The sequence below is a fragment of the Lampetra planeri genome, chromosome 35 (assembly GCF_965212315.1).
Source record: "Lampetra planeri chromosome 35, kcLamPlan1.2.h2, whole genome shotgun sequence".
NCBI lineage: Eukaryota > Metazoa > Chordata > Hyperoartia > Petromyzontiformes > Petromyzontidae > Lampetra > Lampetra planeri.
Genome location: NC_136141.1, coordinates 11,105,239 through 11,128,831, shown reverse-complemented (window position 1 = coordinate 11,128,831; position 23,593 = coordinate 11,105,239). Strand labels below are relative to the sequence as shown.

At 49.9% G+C, this 23,593-nt stretch overlaps 2 protein-coding genes across 5 annotated transcripts; one reads left to right on the top strand and one right to left on the bottom strand.

Annotated features, from left to right (window-relative positions):
* The first annotated feature begins 4,678 nt into the window (after window positions 1-4,678).
* On the top strand, window positions 4,679-12,939 carry TEFM (transcription elongation factor, mitochondrial). 2 transcript variants are annotated; one of them, XM_078611213.1, is made up of 6 exons: window positions 4,679-4,913; window positions 5,687-6,119; window positions 6,514-6,649; window positions 7,512-7,661; window positions 8,516-8,698; window positions 9,190-12,939. In XM_078611213.1, the coding sequence occupies exons 1-6, from the start codon at window positions 4,889-4,891 to the stop codon at window positions 9,481-9,483; spliced, it is 1,221 nt and encodes a 406-aa protein (XP_078467339.1). In that variant the 5' UTR covers window positions 4,679-4,888; the 3' UTR covers window positions 9,484-12,939. The 2 variants fall into 2 exon arrangements, with proteins under 2 accessions (XP_078467339.1, XP_078467340.1); XM_078611214.1 differs by having other exon boundaries at window positions 4,683-4,913; window positions 5,687-6,095.
* Window positions 11,560-17,181, bottom strand: COX19 (cytochrome c oxidase assembly factor COX19). Of its 3 annotated transcripts, none has more exons than XM_078611216.1 (5): window positions 17,066-17,181; window positions 16,246-16,645; window positions 13,919-14,030; window positions 13,065-13,188; window positions 11,560-11,904 (listed from the first exon to the last, which is right to left on the bottom strand). In XM_078611216.1, exons 2-4 carry the CDS (start codon window positions 16,463-16,465, stop codon window positions 13,086-13,088), a joined length of 435 nt encoding a protein of 144 aa, XP_078467342.1. In that variant the 5' UTR covers window positions 16,466-16,645; window positions 17,066-17,181; the 3' UTR covers window positions 11,560-11,904; window positions 13,065-13,085. The 3 variants fall into 3 exon arrangements, with proteins under 3 accessions (XP_078467342.1, XP_078467344.1, XP_078467341.1); XM_078611218.1 differs by having other exon boundaries at window positions 11,560-11,901; XM_078611215.1 differs by lacking the exon at window positions 11,560-11,904 and having other exon boundaries at window positions 11,933-13,188; window positions 17,066-17,180.
* Window positions 17,182-23,593: the final 6,412 nt, after the last annotated feature.

Here is a 23,593-nt window from a genome sequence, read left to right as displayed (position 1 = left end):
CGGCTGGTTGGCTGACTGGCGCGTGGGCAGGCTAGTTCCCGGTGATGACGTCTAAACTAAACTATAAACTATTTTTATTTTACCAGGTAAGGCCCACTGAGCGATGTCAGTTCTTTTTCAGAAACGACCTGGCCACAAATGACAGCTCAACGGAGTGGCTGTTCGTGTGGAAATGTATAGCAGCCACATGCCCGAAATGCGTGTTTCTAAATGTGGAGGGAAAAAGTGGAGGACCCGGAAAAAAATTCACGCGACCAAGGTGGGTGAGAGAGACACGCACACTCCAAATATACAGCAGCAGGCGTCAGGGTCGGGATCGAACCCACGACCTCCTGCATACCAGGCGAGTCAGTTAACATCTCGCCACCGCCCACCTGCAATCCCACAGCGCTGAGCAGGGCTCGTGCGTGGTTGACCTCACGCCCCCACCCTCCTCCATATTTCACGCACAAATCGGCAAATGCACGTGCTGTGCTCGTAAACATATAAATAACTACACATTGCCCACTCTTTCCACGCACGCGAATGTTCAGTCAACGGCACAGGTAATCCAGCAGAATTTGTTCAAACAAACAAACTACGCTGGCTTCAACCTCAGGGTCTCATCAGCGGTCAAGCAGTGTTAATTGGCATTTGTTATTGGGCAGAGCACTCGGTGGCGCATGCTTGTGTAAGTGTAATGCGAGCATAAATGGGGTGGTTGCTGGCCTCCGCGCCAATCACACGGCCCGGAGCATTGGGGGGCGGAGCCTGGTCGGCGGAGCGTGTGGGAGGAGCCACTGCTCACCTCGGCTCCAATGGGAGACGAGGTGAACGGGCGGCGGAGACGGGGGCAGTACGGGAAGGAGGAGTCAGGGTCACGTGATGGGAAGGATATAGGGAGAGAGCCGGAAGAGATCGAGGAGTTGGAACGGAGCGAGAATAGGGGAAGCCACGCTGGGCAGTGCGGGAGGAGCGGCGCCATCTGCCACGTGGTCGAAGACCTACGCACACCGTCGGCCAGCGGTGTGCGTGGGGTAGACGGGGCTAGCGGTGTGTGAGGGGCTAGCAGAGTGTGCGGGGCACACGTGGCTAGTGAGTGACTAGCGGAGTGTGTGGGGCACACGGAGCGAGCGGTGTGGCTGGCAGCATGTGCGGGGCACACGGAGAGAGCGGAGCGGCCACCAGCGAGTGCGGGCCACATGGAGCGTGCGCGGGGCGCGCGGCGGAGGTGGCGCGGGTCCAGCCGAGGACCAGCGGGGTGCGATACGAAGAACCTAAATAAACGACAACGGAGACCAAGAGAGCCTGACAGAGTCGTTTATTACATTGGTGTCAGAAGTGGAACGCGATGTCTAAACATCTCAAGAAAAAGAATATTCCGGCACCATCTTCAGAAGACGAAGAGGAACTGCCTCCGGCGGTAGCAGTCCCGACCATGGAAGGCGTGGGCGAAGTGGCGGCGAGCGACACGCCAAGAGTACAAGATGTTGTCGGGGCGGCCGGGCCGCCTGCGTCGACGGGCGTCGAGGACGGCTGGCGACACGTGGCAGTCCAGCTTGATTCGCTGTGGGCCGTTCTGCTGCAATTACTCACCCTGGTGGCGCCAGCGACGATGCCGGATCGTCCAAGCGGGGAGCCTTCGAGTGGGGCCGAGCCGTCCGCCATTGGGGCCTGTGCGACGCTTCCCGCCCTCTCCGACACGTGGCAAGACGCCGCTATCTTGGGTGTAGTCGGGGACGAACGGCGGGAAGCCGCCATCTTGTCGCCTCCACCGCGGGAAGCTGCCATCTTGCCCCCGCCGCATGGAGACGCCATCTTGTCGCCACCGCGTGGAACACCTGCAGCGGGAGACGGCGACTCGGGGACCCGCAGCCATTGTCTGACGACGGTTAAGGAGTTCTCAGTTGGCGGGGATTGGAGTGCATTTGCCTGCCGTTTTGAGGCGGCGGTCCGATCCGCCAAGTGGACGGATGCGGAAGCCTTGGAGGTCCTGCTGACGCTCCTGGACGACAAGTCTGTGAGATTCTTCCGCTCCATCAAGGCTGCGAGGAAGACGACGCTGAAAGGAGTGTTCGAGGAAATGGCGGAGGCTTACGAGCCCCCAGACGATGCACATCGCAGATTTGTGCAGCGGCAACGGGCACCAGAAGAATCGCCAGTGGCTTTCCGGGGTGCTGTGTTAGAGCTGGCTATGGCCGCATATCTGGACACGGAGCCCGACTTGCTGGAGCCTTTAATATTGGGCAAGATGTTGGAGCTGTCCAGGGATTTGGGCATCCCCATGCCGGTGTGCGGCCATGAGCAGCTGACCTCCCGGATGGCGGCTAAGTGCCTGGATGCGCAATTCAACCTACGTCGGTGGAAGCAGGTGACGGCCTGGACGGGGATCCCCAACATCGAAGGTGCTGCCGCCGGGTGGGATCCATCCAAAGCCGTCTACGTACGGGACGAGAGGGGGCCTGAGGAGCTGGCGGTAGCATCGGCACAGTGGGCTACTCGAGGGGGAGCCGAGTTGCGCTCGGTCCCACCGCTGCGGGATCGGTGAGACAGAGGGGGAGCCGGACGACGAGCCGACTCGTTGTGCTTTCACTGCGGCCGTCGGGGACACTTCGCGAGGGAGTGTTGGAGTCGCTCTCGGCCGCCTCTCCAGCCGGAGGTCCCTGCCAGGGACGCGACGCGGGAAAATCAACCACGTCAGACGGACCGGCTGTGATCCTGCCGGACACAGGGATTCCTGCACCGGGTGGGCCTACCACGGCGACGGGGACACTTGGCCCCGCTGCCCCTCCAACCTCGCCGCGGGTGCAGTTGCAGGAGGCCCTGACGACGGGCCTCTCTGGAGAACGAGACGCTGGGATTGACAGGCCTCCACCAGCGGCGGGCGGTTCCGGTCCCGCCACTCCTAAAACCCTGTCAAGATCACGGTCTGTGCGGGGGCCGCCCCCCGTGCAGGACGGGCCGGCGACCCGCACTCGTTCTAAGTCCCTCCCCTTTCGTTAATTGTTGTTGTTCTAATCTCCGTTATGTCTTGTGATTCCTGATTGTCATGTTGTTGCTCGCATTATTGTTCTGCTGCAGCTGGGGACGGCTGGCTTTTTCATCAGGGGGGGGGGGTCATGTAATGCGAGCATAAATGGGGTGGTTGCTGGCCTCCGCGCCAATCACACGGCCCTGAGCATTGGGGGGCGGAGCCTGGTCGGTGGAGCGTGTGGGAGGAGCCACTGCTCACCTCGGCTCCAATGGGAGACGAGGTGAACGGGCGGCGGAGACAGGGGCAGTACGGGAAGGAGGAGTCAGGGTCACGTGATGGGAAGGATATAGGGAGAGAGCCGGAAGAGATCGAGGAGTTGGAACGGAGCGAGAATAGGGGAAGCCACGCTGGGCAGTGCGGGAGGAGTGGCGCCATCTGCCATGTGGTCGAAGACCTACGCACACCGTCGGCCAGCGGTGTGCGTGGGGTAGATGGGGCTAGCAGTGTGTGAGGGGCTAGCAGAGTGTGCGGGGCACACGTGGCTAGTGAGTGACTAGCGGAGTGTGCGGGGCACACGGAGCGAGCGGTGTGGCTGGCGGCGTGTGCGGGGCACACGGAGAGAGCGGAGCGGCCACCAGCGAGTGCGGGCCACACGGAGCGTGCGCGGGGTGCGCGGCGGAGGCGTTGCGGGTCCGGCCGAGGACCAGCGGGGTGCGATACGAAGAACCTAAATAAACGACAACGGAGACCAAGAGAGCCTGACAGAGTCGTTTATTACATAAGGAAACTCCTTGGAAACGTCAATTTTAGTTGAAGGTCGAACTCGTCCCAGATGCAGTCAGACCCACTTCTTCACCGTCGTCGTTCTCAGCCACAGCCAGCGCCCCAACCAAATGCCTCGTCCTCCTCTATACCGTACCTGTCAACCCCTTATCAGTGCCTACCTTATTACAGACCAATTCAGACTTTATATGTCACCGTGTGCCATTATATATATCAACGTTCATCCTACAAATAAGTTCCATCACAAGGGAGAAACACATAGACACAAAATTATGTTACTAAACAAAAACTTTTTGTGTATTCATTTTAATGATTGGTGTCAATGATGCTACTTATCATGCTGTCTGTGATCTTGCATGCTGATACTGCTTGCTTGATAGGGGCCGTCCATAAATGACGTCACGCGAATTTTGGACAATTTTTGACCCCCCCCCTCGTCACAAAAAGTCAGACACCCCCTAAAATATGACATCACAAAGCACTGCCTCCCCCCAAAACCATATTTCCATTTTCAAAATAAAACATGCTTTAAATCGCTTTAAACTATTATCATTGTAGTGCGTATTTAATGTGGCGCTGCACTCTGATGTTGTAGGAGAAAACATTTAATAAAAAGTAGATTTAATTAAGTAGAACGTGTTGTCTATATTTATTTAAAGTTGCGTATTTTGATGTGACGTCACATTTCTCACCCCCCCCCCCTTCGTCACACATCGTTACAAATGTCTGACCCCCCCCCCAGGTGCGTGACGTCATTTATGGACGGCCCCATACGTGGATGTACATACGGGGATCGCTAATCTCCAGAGTAAAAAAAAATCTGTTGTACGACTTTTTTTATTTGGCCTAATATTTTTGTTGCCCGTACTGAAACGGCTGTACGCCGTATGGACCTGAAAACTCAATGTCCCTGTGTAAGAATACGGGGTGCGGGGGTGGTAAACAGCGTGGGTGTAACAGCTGTGCCTTTTGTCTCCTGCGAACTGTGGCGAACAATAAAGTGTTGTTGTTATACTCGGGACCACGTGGTGCGGTGTCACGTGCCCCCAGCATGGCGGCGCCCATGGTGACATGCGTGTCCTCGGCCATGCAGCTGTAACTGAGCGCCGCCACTTGCTTGGCGATTAATCCGCGATCACCGGTACTCGCACAATGCTCGCGACGAAGAGATTACCAGGTAAATGGAGCGCTGTCTTTCACACAAAAAAACCGAGTGCACATTCTCCAGCGTTCCATGCCGGAAATGTGTTTGGCGTGCATGTACCCGGCAGTGGTGGTGCTGGTGGTGCTATTAGTGGGGAGCGGTAGTGTTGCGGCTAGCGCGCTGCGAACCCGGCGACCCGAGTTCGATTCCCGCTGACGGCCAACACCACAGTGGCGATTATCTGAACCGGTCCAGGATCTCCCCTAGGTCGATTCGACCTAAAATGAGTACCTGGTGTGATCTGTGAGCATCGCCACTAAGGCGATCGGGCGTGGTGCTGGCCACCGACCCAACCCTTTCGTGTGCCGTGCCGGCTTTCAAAGGTGCTGGCTAACAGCACTTACCCCAACAGTCTATTAAGGCTATCGGGGGGGGGGGGGTCTTTGTACATCATCCGCTATTCTCTATCCACTGCTGGGCGACGGCCTGCCCCACACCGCCGCCATTCACGGTCCAGCGATGAGACAAGTAGCACACTCCTGAGGATGAGCTGCTTTCATCATTCCGTGTCCGCGATGGTCCCTTTGAGCGATGTCTCTTGCCCAAGCCCATTTCGCAATTGTTCACTGAAATACAGACGCGCATCACTACACAATCAATTATTCTCAGCGACAACTTTACAGTTCCTGGTGAAATGATACATTGCTGTGGTGTTGGTGTAACGCTGACCGTTTGATGTGGTAATGTTTAAAGTGGAGTTGGAGCGCTCTATTCCACCAAAGTGCCTCTGTGCGCATGTTTACCAGGAGCGCTGTGGCTGGGAGCCAGGTTGCGGGGAATAGTGACTGCAAGGTCGCGATGTGCGGTCCCCGGTGGCCCGGAACAGCCGACGGACGCGAGCACCCAGCAGTCCGACAGGCTGGGCGAGGAGATCATCTCCACGGCGGAGCGACCCATAGGGGAGTTCTCCCAGTCGGAGGTCTCCACGGCGGAGCTAGACAGGGGGCCGCTATCTTCAGAGGAGCACCACACGGTGGAGGTCCCCCTGGACGAGCTCTTCACGGCAGAGCAGCGGGCAACATTGCTGCGGACTTTTAACGAGGCGTCTGGCGTGGAGCTGGGGGCCATGCGCGCGCTGCGGGGCCGCAAAGGCGCCAACGTGGCCGCGTTCCGCGATGAGCACGGCCCCTTCAGGGACCTGGACTCGCTCACCAGGCACGGAGAGCACCGACCCAGCTTGTGCGCAGTGCACACTGCACACATTAGACGTATACACTACGCACGCCGCACCCTGTGTACATGCACTGAAGGCACACACTGCATACATAATACATGCACACTGCGGAAACACACCCAAACATGTCTAGAAAGCCTGTTTGAAAGCGAATTGAGATTCAGTAAAGGTTCACATTGAACATTCTTACTAAACAGTTGCAAGAATGGTACTCATTTTTCCAACCCCATAGGCATGATGGGCTGAATCTATAATCACTGTGGCGTCCGTGTGTTTGAGGGAAGCCCTCTATTGGCGGCACTTGGCTGTACTGATTGTGGATTAGTAAAGGAAATTTCTGATTATATGTTAGAGCGATATTAATAGAGGGAGGTTGCTGATGTTTTTTCCGCCCTCCAGAGTCCCCTACCTGAAGTACAAGTCGCTGTTCAAGGCATGCACCGTCATCCTGCAGCCCAAGCTTAGCAGGGAGGCGGCACGGCAGAGCAAACGGCTGACCTTCCTCAAGCCGGATGTGAGCCGCGAGAGCCTCGAGGTAGTGAAGGCAGACGAAGCACAGCCAACACGGACACCATCGTACCCAAGTGGTGGATGTACACATTCCCATGGTGGGCCAGTCTCTCCATAGGATGACCAATGCTGCTTTCCCACACTGCGGTGATATGTTGTGGACTGGGGATGGATGAGTGACCGAGTGAACCCCAGATCCATATTTGACTTTATTGTTGTCCTGTGCTATAACCACTCGGCCACCCTGCCTGTTGTTTAGTGTAAGAGCTATTTACATTGGGGTAAGGCCATTGGCACTGGAGACCTAAAGCTCGGGATACAATGATCCTCGCTACTTCAAAGTAAACATATCTTGATGCATCTTTGTTGGCAGCCTTGACTCTTTGGTTGAAATTCTACATTCCAATGGCAAGGGCAACTATGATCCAGTCAGAAGGTTGCCAGTTAATATCCCAGTCAGGCGTACACTCATCCCATAATTTCTCGAAAACAATTTAAGTACCAGGAAATCACGGTGGACAGCTCTTCCTGCTGTATGTGATTTTGTAGCATATGTCTCTGCACTCTGCACAAAATAACATTTGACCAAAACGAGCAGTCACATTGTGGAGAGACTGCCCATCTTGTGCATGTGGATTTACACTTCTAGTTCAGGCCTGCTGATGAGGATGAGTGCCACCCCAGTGCTCGTCGTTTCGAGACTTGGCAGGTGGCCTGGACCCAAGTTACTATTGAGCCACTGCGATTGCCTCGTGGTGGTGACCTCACATTGGCTTCTGAGCTCTATGGGCCTTCCCCGAAACAAACAAACCGAGTGTAACGAATGCCAGTTAAGCCTGTGGTCGTTTGTTGGCACTGATCGAGTTCTCTGGGCACTGTTATCGCAGACCGTGCGGAGCGTGGTGTCGCTGGTGTTTGGGATGCACCGCGTGGCGTGGGCGCACGTCACACGCTCGCTTGACGTCCTGGCCTGGCAGCAGCGCCGCTGCGATACCATCAGGACGGGCAGCTACGCTCCCAACGTCTACTACGAGGAGGTACGCGGCGACTCTTGCTCCTCTGTCATGCTATCTCGCCCTTCTGTTTATACATACACCGCCACTGTCACACACAAAAGACAAAGATCTGCCATATAGCCTTAACAGACTGTTGGGGCAAGTGCTGTTAGCGAGCACCTATGAAGGCCAACACGGCACAGGAGGGGGTGGGTGGCCAGCACTATGCCCGGCAACCATTTTTCCCCCGTGGCGATATTTCCACACCACATCAGGTACTCATTTGAGGCCGAGTGGACCTAGGGGAGGCCCAGGACTGGTTCAAATAATCGTCCCTCTTGTTGGTCACCAGGTTCTTAGTGCAGTGCACTAACCACTACACTACCGCTCCCACTGTCACAGACACGTCACCACTCAACACACACACCTGCACACACCTTCCACTGCCAAGAGGTAATCTTTGAGTGGCGCTGTGGTTGCACTTGCGACTCGCAGGAAAAAGAGCCTGGGTTCAATTCCCAACTCAGGCACCTTTCTGCATGGAGTTGGTATGTTCTCTTTCTGCATGGGTGTCCTCTCATAGCTGAAAAACCAAACATTATAACTGGTATTGGCCAAAACATCCTAGTTCTGAAAACCTACCTGAAAATGACTCGGTTCGGATTACACACAGCAGCAACATCGCCCCTGAGAAAACCTGGCAGGATCCTCTTGAAAAAGAGTCTTGGGGCTCATTGGGGCCTTCCTGTATACCGAAAGGCTAATAATCATAATACTCGTAACCATCACCCCACTGTTACTTTCACTTCCACCTGTCATACCCTGTAATCGCTTATGAACAGAAGTGACCGGCATGACCCATGGATTGTTTCCCTGTGGACACGACGCGGGCGTAGCTGCGGGCGACGGTGGCGCTCATTCCCAAGGCGGACCTGTACGTGCTGGAGCGGCCGAGCCTGCCGCCCGGGAACACAAGCCTCTTCCCGGTCGTGCTGCACCTACGTAGCATGGAGACGACGCTCTTCAGCCTGCTCTCGCTCAGGGAAGCCGCCGCTGCTGCCGCCGGGACAAACGTCGCGGTGCGTGGTGGCGCGCCGAACGTGCGTTCGTGTCGACACGTACGCACAGGCTTTGTTGCTCGCTTTTTTCCCACGTTGCTGCGGCTAGATTGTAGTTGGTACATGGCTCGTAGTAGCTTCTCGTAGTGAGAGGTATACTGGAAATATTTTCCAGGTCGCTGACCTGGATAGGCCGGGCTGAAACCAAGCCCCGATCGTAGGGAACTCTGCACATGAACAGGACCCGTGCTGTGTATGATTGTGGCTGTGTGAGCTGTGGAACTGAATGACCTAGTGTTAATTTCACGTTTAACTTTTAAACTTTGTTACATTGTATTAAAGTAATTTGTTTAGTTATAATATTTACGTTTTATTTAACATTTTTACCACTGCAGGTTCTTTGAGTTGCGCTTAGCGATGGAGACTTCCCACGCCGCACTGTAACTCCCCGAGTTCGATCTTTGTCGAGAGCGAAAACCACAACTCCCGACCCCTGACCTCCGTGTGCCCAGGACAATCCATGGACGGAGCCCTCCACCACCGTGCCACCCCCACACCCCCGCGTGCTCGGCATGTCACGCTCCGCCGTGGGCCAGCATTTCCAGCTCATGCTGGGGAGCACCAAGACGAGCGGGCGCGAGGTGGTACGCCGCCTGTTGGACGAGGTGCTGCTGCTGGAGCGGCCGCGCGTGCGAGTGCCGTGCGCCCTCGCGTCCGCGCGTGACGGCCGCGAATGTGAAGAGATGTGCGATGCGTTGCTGCAGGCGCTTGCCTTCCTCGAGCTGGCGCTTGGCCCTGCGAACTGAGCTGTGGCTCAGAACAGAAATTCCTCTCTCTCTCTCTGGGCTAGAGAGATGCGTTTGGTTCGGTTGCAAAGTCGAATCTTAAATGGGATTCTTGGCCAGGGTCGCTTATGGTTTTGTTTATTTCTCCTCGAGCCATCCCATTCCAAAGCCGAAATGTCCATTCAAATGCATTGAAGGCCTGAAAAGAGCTGTCCATCGAAACATCGAAGCCAAGTCTCATTCCTGGGCTTCTTGTTCGACTGCTGCTCACGTAGACGCACGTGTTGTATTGCGCAAGCACCCAATAGGATTACACAACAATCACCAGGTCAACAAGCAAAAGCTCAGTGATATATAAAGTAAACTAAACTTTTATTTTACCAGGTAAGGCCCACTGATCTATGTAGCTCTTTTGTAGAAGCCACCTGGCCACAAATGATAGCGCAAAGAAAGTGGCTTGTCACGTGAAAATGTATTGCAGTCAAATACTCCAACGCATGTCCATTCTAAATGTGGAGGAAAAAACCGGAAGACTGGGTGAAAAGTCCACGCGACCACAGGGAGAACATGCAATCTCCAAATATACAAGCGTCAGGGTCGGGATCAAACTTCTCACCACCGCGACGTCCGATACTCTTTGTATGGAGTTGTCTGTCCAAGTGAACGTTTTAAGCTCATTTTCCCAACCAATCCAATATTTCCCTTTTCATTTTCGAGTCCATCTGACTTTTCAAGTTGCCTCGGAGCACCTTGCTTTTCACACCCTAAGACCGCTTCCCAGTCCTCCCTTCGAGAGTAGAGGTCCCCGAGGCGTGCTGTGCATGACCAACAGTAGTTCTTGAATCCAGAAAGGTTTGAACCACTGCTCTAGACTGGATGTGAGCACCCACGTAACCGAGCGGGCGCAGAGAATGCACATCTAGCCAGGAAGTGACGAGCCCTAACACAAGTTCTATTCCCAGCTCTTTGTTACTCGGCCTTCTTAGGTCGTGCATAGTGTATAGACAATGTGATGTCTACGGTTCATTGACTGCTGACCGCATATGGCTGTAAACAAAGTGTCTCCCCCTGCTCAGGCAATGGGTGGTGCTCTTCTCCAATGGTGACCCTGAGCCAGCGGTGGAAATTCCACATTCTGATGGTCGGGGCAAGCCTGTCCATGACAGCAACTACTCGGCTTACATCGATTGATGGGCTGTGTAGACTTCCAGGCAGTATGTAAACTCACCTTATCGGGAGACCAGCGCTCTCCCATAGTACCACTTGGTGGGACTAAGTGTTAAGTTGAAATCTCAAGGTGATGTACCGATGCATTACCATTCTCATCTCACGTACATCCCATCTAATAGGATGTACTGTGAAATTTCCTGACCAAAACTCAACATTCGTGATCCTGAGGTTTTCATCACCTACGTCCGGGAGCCAACTCGGTTAGCGAATCGGGAAAACCGAATTCGGCCTGGATTCCCGCAGTATCCTAGCTGTCCTGACCCACCTGCCACACGTGACGCGACACGTGCGAGTCAGCCAAGCGCCAGAGGAGCCCTCGCAAGCAGCGGTGAAGTCGCAGGGGACTTAGCACGCGAGAGACGCAGCCAGTAACGTCCCTCACTTTGGTCAACTTTGGTGCTGAGTTTGTTTTATAAAGTGCAGAAATTATATACAGAAATAGATTATAACTTCAGGTTGACCTCACCTGACCTAAGGATGTGCTTAATGCTACTGGCTGTGGAGTGTAGGGAGAGGGGTGAAGCAGGAGGGGGCTAGTCCACGGAGTCACGCAATTCGTGAAGCAGTGTGGGATCAAACTTGAATGGAGCTGGAATGGCCAAGCACTTCCCATTGGTCATGAAGCATCCAAGGTCTCAAAACAGAAATTTTGTACAAACCGAAATAGTAATAATGGCACAAACACCCGAGGCAGATGTTTAGGAATCGTTTGTAACCTCCAAGAACATGACAAGGAGGCACATTCACCAATGTGAATTTGAGCCCTGTATGCACGTAGATTCCTACTTAAAATATTTGTATCCTTTTTGAATAAGCATTTTAATGCAATTTATGGCCGTATTTTGAATGATGTAGGCATGATCGATAAAGGATTTGATTTGTTTTAATTCGTATTTAAAGCATACGGTGAGCTTGGGATGGTCTCCGTCCCACGTGGTGGTTTTGGTCTGTGGTCATGAATCGACCACTCCCAACGCAGTCACTAAGTGTAATTGAGGGCTGCGTGGCGACTCATCTGCCGTGAGACTCCTGGACACCTACAGAGCTCGGCGGCGTGTGACCTCACCCAGCCACCATCAGGGTGGGGCCCTCGCACCCTGCGGCGGTAATCCCTTGATAAAAGCCACCGCACGCCCACGTCGACGAGCCCATGTCTGCCAGCACCTTCACAGGAGGGGTCATTACCGCATTATCCCTGCCATCTGCAGCCTGCTGTGAGAAACAAGGGCACTCTCTTTAATGGCGGTGAAACAAAAACCCCAACACTTTATTGAACGTAGATATACACATGTTAAATGATACAAGTACAACTATATGTTTAAACCTTGTCAAAAGACATTTACAAAATGCATCATACTATTGCTTGTAGTTAAATTAGGAAAATGATGTCCAGCAAGCTGCACATATTTAAGCAGATTACAATGTAAATGCCAGTACACTTTATGGAATTTTGTTACAAAATGCAAATTTTCCTGTAGATTTTCTTCCATTGGTGATTGAAGGTCGAAATGCAAGAACTCCCAAGAATAGACCTTATGTTTTTTTTAAAATCATTTATATTAAGTTCACTTGCTTGCTTGCGCTTACGACCGTGCAAATCTTTCGGTCGTTTTTTAACCGATTTCCCGTGATCCAATCAAGCTGACATTTTGCACACAGACTCGTTGTGCGTGACAATTTATTTTCGTGAAAATTTTTTTCCAAAATTTTCTACATTTTAGGATTTTTTTTTTACATTTATTTACCAATTGCTTAATGGTGGCAGGCAATCATCTGACCCATAGGTGGCAGCCATCTCAAGCCAGAGGACGAGAGGACTCTAGCCGCCCGTTTCAAAGACCAATGTGGGCTGGGTTGTGGCCCATTGAACACGTACTGTAATTTATTAAATCCTTTATATTAAGTTCACTTGCTTGCTTGCTTGCGCGCTTACGACCGTGCAAATCTTTCGGTCGTTTTAAAATCCTTTATATTAAGTTCACTTGCTTGCTTGCGCGCTTACGACCGTACAAATCTTCCGGTCGTTTTTTAACCCACTTCCCGTGATCCAATCGAGCTGACATTTTGCACACAGACTCGTTGTGCCTACCAATTTATTTTCGTGAAATTTTTTTTCCTAAATTTTCCACTTTATAGGAAAAAAAAAATTCATATTTAATTTAAAATACCAATGTGATAAAAAATGAAACTCTTACTCAAGAAAAACAGAAATGAATAATAAAATAAAACCGATGCCACGCATATAAAGGATTTATAGTGAAATTTTTTTTTTACGGGTTAATTTTTTTACATTTTCTCTTTAAAAACAAAACTATCTCACACGATCCAATATCACCCCAGCATCTCTCGTTTGAGCAGAAAGTTATTTACACCTTGCCATTACGCTTGTGTTGTTATCGGGGATGGCAGGAGGATGTCTCTTCAGGTTTCTTTCCATCCTCGCCCATAAGATCCTTAAATCCCAACTTCTCTAGTGGCTCCTGCGACATCAGCTGCCTGCACATTCACACATTCACACACACACACGTCACCCATCACCGTTAAGCCTTGAAAGCACCAGCTCTCGGAGCCCTTCTGACGGGTGGCAGCACAGCGGTGTCTGACACAAGGGGCAATGCACCACGCCACCACCTGTCACCTCGAAGCACGGGTTCTTTTTGCACTGTGGCAGGGTCAGGTTTTGTCTTGGGGCTAAACAAAACAGTTTTCCCGGCATGGGCAGAACATTTCCTGTAATATATCCAAAGTAGCTTTTTAAGGTCGACATACACCTATTCAAGAACTGGTTTGCAAGGTTTGGTGACATCATTGACCAATGGCTTATTTTAAGTAACAAGAGGGCAACACCCGCACTCGGAAGGTTGTAAGTTGAAATCCCTCTAGATGTTGATAAAATAAGCATAACTTTTGGGCAAGCCAAGGGCGCCTGTTGTAATTGGCAGCCTTGCCCTCATCATGGGAATGTGGAAATACCACGACTAGTTCAGGTCAACCAATTTAGCACACTTTTATTTTGTTACAAACAAGCAAACAGCTAATTGACACAGAACGGTTATACTTCGAAAAAAGCTTTTTACAGTGAGATAGCTTTGATATGATTTCACAATTTTAATCTATATTTGAGACCAGCGTGTCTTTATTTTTATTTTCTCAAAATGCTTGCCATTTTTCAAGGTGGTGATTTACCACTCAAGGAATAAGTACAACGAGACCCCCTCCCCCTCACCTCTCCATTCTGCACTCCAAGTATTCTTTGGCTTGCAACCGGCACTGCACATTTTCATAGTTACATTCACTGAGGCACTTCATGAAGGCCTCCTTGAACTCCTTGCACTCCCCTTAATGAAGCACCGGCAAAAGACAGAAGAGGCGTTCATGGAGTGCGTCATTATTTGTTTTGTACAAAAATAAGTAATATTTAACAATACTTAAAAAAACAAACACGCTTTAATGAAATGTACCCTACTCGTAATGGCAGAACTCCACGACTCCAGGAAGTGGCCCCAGGCTTGCCATAACGTAAGGGGCCGTGGTGATTTACAGCCAACGTCAGTTGAGCGTGGACAATTAGACCCAAGCCGAAACATAACATATACAAATGAATGTTTAAAAATACTTTTTTTATATATAGAATATAGTGTTGTCATCAGTATGACAGAAGTATACCAAGTTTGCAGTCGATACCACATTGGGAAGTGGGTAAAAATTGAGTTACAAGATTTGAGGATACGACAACAACAGACAGCGAGTTAAATAGAAGCGTGTACTAACAATAGGTTTGAAAAGTTCCTTTCCAGAGCTTTCAAGTGATACCTTTCTCGGCAAAGGTAAACATTTACGAACATTTTAGCATGACCCATTTTGGCACACACGTTGAATTGTTGCCTATTTGCATAATATTTGCATTCCAAGAGTCATGACAAAGAGAGAGGTGACAATGGATTTCATTATCATAAACAATTGACTGCTCTATGAAGGTAGGGTAGGGCTGAACGATTTGGGGAAAATATCTAATTGCGATTTTTCTGACAGATATTGCGATTTGATTTGCGATAAAAAAATGTAAGTCAAGCTTCAGTTCAATATTCACTGTGTAATAGATTTAAAACATGTGATGGAGCATTACCACGTGATGCCATCAGTTACACAGCCACAAGAGTCAGCTACAGTCACACACACAGCTACAGTCACACACAGCTACAGTCACACAGTCACACACACAACAACAACCGCCATTCGCCACTAAGTGGCGGTGACGTCACCACGACGCGTGTGCCAGGCCAAGTGCACCTTGAGGCCACGTGAAGTGTCGAACGCCCGCTGGCAGGAGGTCACGGGGCAGACCCAGGTGCCACGGGTCGACTGACCGAGATGACTGGCTGATGCACCACCTGTGCCCCATACTGTACCAACTTGCTGTGCTTTAGCCACCCGGCGCTCCGCTCGTTGTTGTGAGCGTCGCTCCTCCGCCCTCCGTTGTTGCTGGAGGGCGACTGCCTCCAACTACCCAGTAGCGTCCTTCACGAGCCTCCTCCACAGAGGCCGATCTTGGCACCGCTGGTACCAGTCATCGGCAAGTCCACTCAGCTCCACGTTCTCCTGTACTACATCACTCCATCTCTTCTCTAGCCCGTGCCGCGCCCGCTTAGCCCCCTCGATCCGGCCGAACAAAAGCTGTTTAGGCATGCGGTGGCTGGGCATGCGGGCTACATGAACCAGCCAACGCAGCCTTGCCTGCCGGAGGAGCTCACCGATGGGACTTTGCCCACACACACACAGCTACAGTCTCACACACACAGCTACAGTCTCACACACACAGCTACAGTCTCACACACACAGCTACAGTCACACACACACACAGCTAGTCACACACAGCTACAGTCTCACACAGCAAGTCACACACAGCTACATTCACACACACAGCTACAGTCACACACACAGCTACAGTCACACACAGCTACAGTCACACACAGCTACAGTCACACACAGCTACAATCACACACACAGCTACAGTCGCGCACACACAGCTACAGTAGCACACACACAGCTACAGTAGCACACACACAGCTACAGTCACACAGCTAGTCACCCACACACAGCTAGTCACACACACACAGCTACAGTCACACAGCTACAGTCACACACACAGCTACAGTCACACACACACACAACTACAGTCACACACACACAGCTACAGTCACACACACACACAGCTAGTCACACAGCTAGTCACACAGCTAGTCACACAGCTAGTCACACAGCTACAGTCACACAGCTACAGTCACACAGCTAGTCACCCAGCTACAGTCACACACACATAGCTACAGTCACACACAGCTACAGTCTCACACAGTTACAGTCACACACACAGCTACAGTCACACACAGCTACAGTCTCACATAGTTACAGTCACACACACACAGTTACAGTCACACACACACAGCTACAGTCTCACACACAACCAGGCGAGGCCTGCGCCAAGGTCAGGGCCCCCCGCTGGGAGACTTCAAACTCCACGCAGCCGAACGCCGCCGGAGCGCGGCGCCCTCTTACCGAGGTGGTCGAGTGGGAAGGAGCCTTTCTCTGGCGGTCGTGGCTTGAAGCTTTTGGTGCCAAAATTCATCGCCGACATGACGGCGGCGGCGACGCCTTCGGCCTGCGAGTGGCGGCGAGTCGAGAGCCTGCGCGGGCCCTCGCCAGTAGGGGGCGGTGTCGTCACCACCACCACATGGTGGCCACGTGGTGTCGTGACAGCAGCCAGAGGCAGCCCCATGCCGGGTCTGTCCCGTCACCCCTGTGCCCATCACGCGAGCCTTCGACACTTCAAGTGGCCTCCAAGTGCACCTGGCCTGGCACAGGCGTCACCGTCACGGAGTGTTGCATAGCTGTCAACCCCTTATCAGTGCCTACCTCATTGGGTCACTCCGTGCCCTTAAATATCTCAGCGTTCATCCTACAACGTCACATCACAAGGGAGAAACACAAACAGACGAAACATTTGTTTTTGCCCATTATGATACGGCTGCACGCCGCACGGACAAGAATACGGCTAAACCGTACGGCTTGACATTGCCCCCGTGTGTGGAGTCCCAATAGTGGAGTGTCAGGTGGAGGTGACTCATTCATTCTCCCCGGCACTTTGGGGGTGTTTGCCCAATATAGGAGCGAGTTGCAATGCCACGCGAGTTTGAGCTGCAAGAGGAAACCATAGGAGAAAAAAAGCGCCAAGATGCACGACAAGAGGGGTCGGAGTCAATTTGAATATTCTTTGGGTCTTTTAGTAAAGTCACGTAGATAGATTCAAATAAAATAACAAAAAACTACGACGTGTCGATCACAACACAAGCGTTCGTCATCAGGAAGAGGGGGTTACCTTTTAAAGGGTTAGCTTCTAAAGGTAAGCTCTTCATAAAGGTTTGAAATGGGCGTAGAATTCCTGCAGTCACGAAGAGGCCGTCCATAAATGACGTCACACACCTGGGGGGGGGGGGGGGGTTGAGAAATATGACGTCACATCAAAATGCGCAACTTTAAATGAATATAAACAACTAGCGGAAGTACCCGGCTTTGCCCGGGTGAAAAATATAATTCTTAAAAACCTTACATATATATACACAGATACTAAGGTATTGTCAAAGCCCGGTGGGCTGTTTGTACATTTCTCCACAAACAAATATATAAGAGGCTTTCACAAGTCCAAAAAGTTGTAGAAAGTGTGGGGTAAATAGTTCATGTCAAAAGGTTTCCGAAAATTGTGGTCCCCCCCCCCCTCAAAAAATATCTTTACCCCTCGTAGGTATATATACTAACAACACCTTACATACAACAGAGGAAGTGGTATCTATTGACTCTGTAGCAGAGGTGGGACAAAGTCATTGTTATGCAAGTCACAAGTAAGTCTCAAGTCTTTGCTCTCGAGTCCCGAGTCAAGTCGAGTCAAAGATGAGGCAAGTCCCAAGTCGAGTCAGAAGTCGAAGCCTGCAAGTCTCAAGTCGAGTCCAAAGTCCTACCATTTTAGTTTCGAGTCATTTCAAGTCCTCTTACCACAGAAATAACATTTATACAAATCATGTATGTCTGTAAGATTTGTATTTATTTAAACCTCTTTTTATACAATGACATTAATCAAACACAGTAAAAAACAGAAAATTTAATTTTCACAAAAAATGCTCTTATTTCAACAGCATATTGCACTAGAACAATGCACAGCAGCTTCAGTCCTGTATTGCATTGACCTCATATTGCAAAACAGTTTAACTTTCAAATAGACATGGGTTCTTTTAGCCTAAACTTTTTTAAACATGTCATCAATAAAATCCTCACTCCTCAAAATTATCACTTCTGAAAAACTGGACCAACCTGATAATATAATTGGAATGCCTCCATAGAGACTGGTGTGTATGAGAGAGAGAGAGCTGCGTGGACAGGTGATGAGCAGAGAGTGAGTGTGTGTGCGCATGCGTGCTGTGGACAGGTGGAGAGAGGCCCCTACACTGCATTGCATTTGCAAAAGATCAAATTGGCCAAAAGTCTGTCAGTCATTTGTGCACGATGGGGACGCAGAATGATGCCACCATGGCTGAAAACTCGCTCCACTGGAGCACTAGAAACAGGCACTGCCAAGACTCGGATGGTTACTTGAAAGAGTGAAGGAAGAGTCTTACTGTTCAGTGCCCAGAACAAAAGGGCATTCTGTCCTTCTGCCATGTCAATGTAGTGACTTAGCTGTACTGCTGGTGGGGTCCCAACATCCCTTTTCTGCCTCTTATGGTATGCAGCAAACAGCCCTTCTCCTTCCATGTCCTCTAGTTCTTCTTCAGCAGGCACCGGCACAGGCACAGGTTGCTCCGTCTCTGCAACATCTTTCAGGATCAATTCTAAAAAAACGTGTCACAACAGCAGAAACAAAAGAGCTCTTATTACCATTACTGATGTTGATGATACTGTGCAAGACTGAAAATTGTTATTATTGTTAAAGTCAGATTAATATCACATTAGATCCTAGATCAGATTAAGATCAAATTATTTTACGTTGCATTTAAGTTGCATTGCAAGTCAATAAGATTTACCTTTAACTCGTTGTGCCACCTCTGCCTTGATGTCACGGTTGACCAGCACATGGGGCTCAATCCACAGCAGACAAAAGGCTGGATCCAAGGCAGCTGCTTTCAGGTAGACTGCGTCTGAAAAGGGGGCAGTGATCCCTTCTTGAGACTGGGCCATTTTCACATTAATGAAGATCCCAAGAAATCTTTTTTCCAGGGATGCCTGCAGACCTCTGACCAGGCCGCTCAGGAAACGAACTTGAGGCTTCAGCTTCTCAAGATGGTGATTGAGGGGCAAGACGGATGGAACAACTGCACTGATTGTAATGACTTTCTCCCCCTGTGTCAAATCAGTTGCTTCTCCGAACGGTTTCAAGATGTCCACCAACTCCTTCAGCAGATTCCACTCTCGTAGTGTGAATGACAGTTCTTTATGCCCGGCCTTCTCAAGAACTGCGCAGAGCTTTTGCTGATCACAATGAAGGACTGCTTTCACCTGCCGCAGTGTAGAATTCCACCTCGTGCTCACTGCAGCAGGGATGCCTCTGTGCTCCCCAAATTCACCATCGAATATGTCTTTAAACGTTGTGCTTGTGTGGAACAGGGAGCTAAGTTTTGATAACTTGGAGAGAGAAGGACATGCCGCTTTTGTTTCTTTCAAACCGTCTCCCACCACCAGCTGCAATGTGTGTGCAAAACACTGCAGGCGCTGTTTCTTTGCCATAGCAGCATCGACGGTTTGCTGGTCTTCTAGGGTTAAGTCATGCCATAGCTCAGGATCATCAAGATTATCTCCAGCATCATCATCTTCCTCCTGTTCGCTGGGGAAGCAGACCGTAAATGCCTTGCGCATGTTAGCAGCATTGTCACTAATGATATAGTCCAATTTAGCTTTGATGTTGTATTCATCACATATTGCCTCAAATTGGTCACAGATGTGCTCCGCTGTGTGAGAGCCTTTGAAGCGGTTGCAGGCCAAGAGATTTGTCTTTAGCTGTACCCTCTCTGCATCTCTCTCCATCCAGTGCACAGTGACACCAAGGAATCCCCTCATCTTTCGATCAGACCAAATGTCCACAGTGACTGAAACATGGTCAGTGTTGCTCAATTGAGTTTTTAACTTTGAACGTCTCTCCTCAGCAAGGCTCTCTGTTTTTGTGGGCAGCGTTCGGCGACAGACTGGGGTATACTTGCTGTCCAGCACAGCCAGAAAGTGACGAAAGCTCTTATTTTCCACAATAGATAGAGGAAAATTGCAATCAATAATCAAGTCAGACAGTATCGCATTGGAGATGGCCTTCTGCTGTGGGTGGCTCATGCTGTAACGCCCTACACGAGTGTCCAGGTATTGTGAGATTGAAGGCTGTTGTGGTTCATCTACGATGCTTTTGTTCATCTGGTATTCTTCATACCTGTAACAGAAAAGAATATGAAACAGATGTCAGAAAATCCCTTATAGCCACACATGTTGTATTTGAAACTACTCTTTACTCATATCAATGTTGTTGTGTTACTATTCATTGTCTATTGTACACTACGGTATACGATAATACATTTCAGTTTCAGTGTATGCAATATTAAGAATATTTTCACTGCTTCAAAAGTCATAAGAAAGCCCCTTCCCTCAAGAAACTGAAGTCATATGCTTTATAGCAGTGGTTTTCAAAGTGGGGACAGGGACCCCTGGGTGCCGCGAGGGGGTGCTAGGGGGGCCATGGCAAGTTGGCATGAAAAGTATAGCAAAACAAAATAATTGAATAAATTAAATAAGTAAAATAAACCAAATTAAACCAAAAATAAGCTAAACAATATCCCCATTAGTTAAGAACTGCACTATAATAATATATTGCATCTCTGAACATTACTACTATAATCGTTATTATTTTATTATATACTGTATATATCTCAGTGGTGCGCTGCCTCACAGACCTAGACTACGGTAGCACGCTATGTCCATGCGCTGCCTGCTGTTTGGGCATGATATGAAAAGGGAAGGCTAATGGTGGATCTTCTGTGACTGTGTCATCATTTTCCTCTTTACAGTGTATATGTCTTACTATGTTTCCTGTTGTACTTGGATGGGTTTAGGGATGCACCAACTCCATCGAGTTGTGAAAGGAGGTGCACAGAAAAAAGAGTGTGGCACGGCCCATGTCAGGGGGGCCTTGGCTGGAATCTACTGGTATATGGGGGGCCTTGTCATGGTAAAGTTTGGGAACCCCTGCTTTATAGTTCACTCTCTCCTGCACACCAGATTCCATGGTGCCTTGCTGCATCACACAGCAATTGCAGGTCTACTGCTGCCTCATTCATTGTTTAATTGTGATAGTTTATGTCTTCAGCGACAGTTCAGCTTAGTTGTGATTCACCAAAATTACATAAACGACCTCAATGAGGCAGCACACCAGCCACTCTGAAACTGAACGATTGAAAGAGTAAAACTGGAAGGCCTGTTTTTGTCTCATGTGTGTTGGAGAGACTGAGATATACATTTGTGTTTATCCGTCTAGCAGCAAGGTAGAAATGATACTTTAAAACGGACGTTGACATGATGTTGAAGAGGTTTTCCATCTGAGTGTGCTACACTCATGTACCTCATATAATCGGGGTTCAAAAATCCCTATTTTTGTAAGCATTAACCAGCAAGGGAGACGTGCGTTTACTGTCTCGTTGATACAGTAAATATGCAGCAGCTAGTAAGTTACGGTACATCCGATGTGCTTAGCATTCGTTCAAAACTTACCTTTCTTTGTGCAACTTCAGGTGTCGAACAAAGTTAGACGTTGTGGCAGCACCGTCTGTAATCTTCGACCCGCATGTTTTGCAAATTGCAACTCGTTTTTTGTCGACTACATCGTAATTTTTATAGCCAAACGAAACTATCTTCGGTATCATTTTGCCAACTGGCGCGTTGTTGCTTGTTGCGCTTCATTGGTTGTCTTGCAATGTGCCTGCTTAGATGCTGTCCAATCAAAACAACGTGGGACTACAGTGATTGGATGTCGTGCAGGCAGCGCGCGTGCTCTCTGCATGCATACAGGTGGTGCACATTTTTTTCACAGATGCAGATAAACTGAGAGCGGCGCGGCCGTGTGAACATTTTTTCCCCCAGTTTTCATGGGAAGTAGCAAGTCTTCTCGATTCAAAAGGCGCAAGTCCAAGTGAAGTCACGAGTCATTGATGTTAAAGTCCAAGTCGAGTTGCAAGTCTTTGTACATTTTGCCGAGTCGAGTCTGAAGTCATCAAATTCATGACTCGAGTCTGACTCGAGTCCAAGTCACATGACTCGAGTCCACACCTCTGCTCTGTAGTAGTATCTACTGACTGTACCGTAGTATCTACTGAGCCAGTAGTAGCTACTGACTGTGTAGTAGTATTTAGTGACTGTAATAACTACTGACCATAGTAGTATTTACTGGGCCTACAGTAGTATCTACCGACTATATACTCGTAACGACTAACTGTATAGTATCTGCTGACTATAGTTGTATCCACTGACTATAGTAGTAACTACAAAATCTATAGCAGTATCTACTCACTCTATAATAGTATCTACTGACTCTAGTAGCTACTCACCGTGGTAGTATGCAGAGGTGTGGACTCGAGTCATGTGACTTGGACTCGAGTCAGACTCGAGTCATGAATTTGATGACTTGCGACTCGACTTGGACTTGCATAACAATGACTTTGTCCCACCTATGAGATGTGGACTCGAGTCATGTGACTTGGACTCGAGTCAGACTCGAGTCATGAATTTGATGACTTGCGACTCGACTTGGACTTGCATAACAATGACTTTGTCCCACCTCTGGTAGTATGTACTGACTGTATAGTAGTATATACTGATTGTAGCAGTATTGAATGACTGTAGTGGTATATACTGACTGTTTTAGTATTTACTATAGCGGTATCTAGCAACTCGATAGCAGTATCTACTATCACTACAGCAGTGTATACCGACTGAGGTCGTACCTGCTATCACTACAGCAGTGCATACTGCTGTGTTGGTACCTGATATGATTATAGCAGTGCATACTGCTGTGGTGGTATCTGCTATGATGAGAGGAGTACATATTGTGGTGGTGGTACCTGGTATAACAGCAGTACATACCGAGTGTGGTGGCACCTGCTATGACGACAGCAGTACATACTGTGGTGGTACCTGCTATGATGACAGCAGTACATACTGTGGTGGTGGTACCTGCTATGATTACAGCAGTGCATATTGACTGTACTCATCATTCACCCTCACCATTCACCACTCACAACTCACCCTTACCACTCATCCTCACCACTCACCACTCCCACTCACTATTCACCATTCACCCTCACAACTCACCACTCACCAATCTCCCTCACCAATCTCCCTCACCAATCTCCCTCACCACTCACCCTCACCACTAACCCTCACCACTAACCCTCACCACTCTCCCTCACCACTCTCCCTCACCACTCACCACTCACTCTCACCATTCACCCCCACCATTCAGCCTCACCACTCACCCTCACCACTCACCGTCACAACCACCACTCACCCTCACCACACAACCTCACCCTCACTACTCACCATTCATCCTCACCAATCACCACTGACCAATCACCACTCACCACTCTCCACTAACCCTCACCACTCAACCTCACCACTCACCCTCAAAACTAACCACTCTCTCACCACTCACCCTCACCACTCAGCACTCACCCTCACCACTCACCCTCACCACTCACGCTCACCACTCACCCCTCACCGCTCACCACTCACCCTGACCACTCACCACTCATCCTCACCAATCACACCCTCACCAATCACCAATCACTACTTACCCGCACTGCTCACCCTCACCACTCACCACTCACGC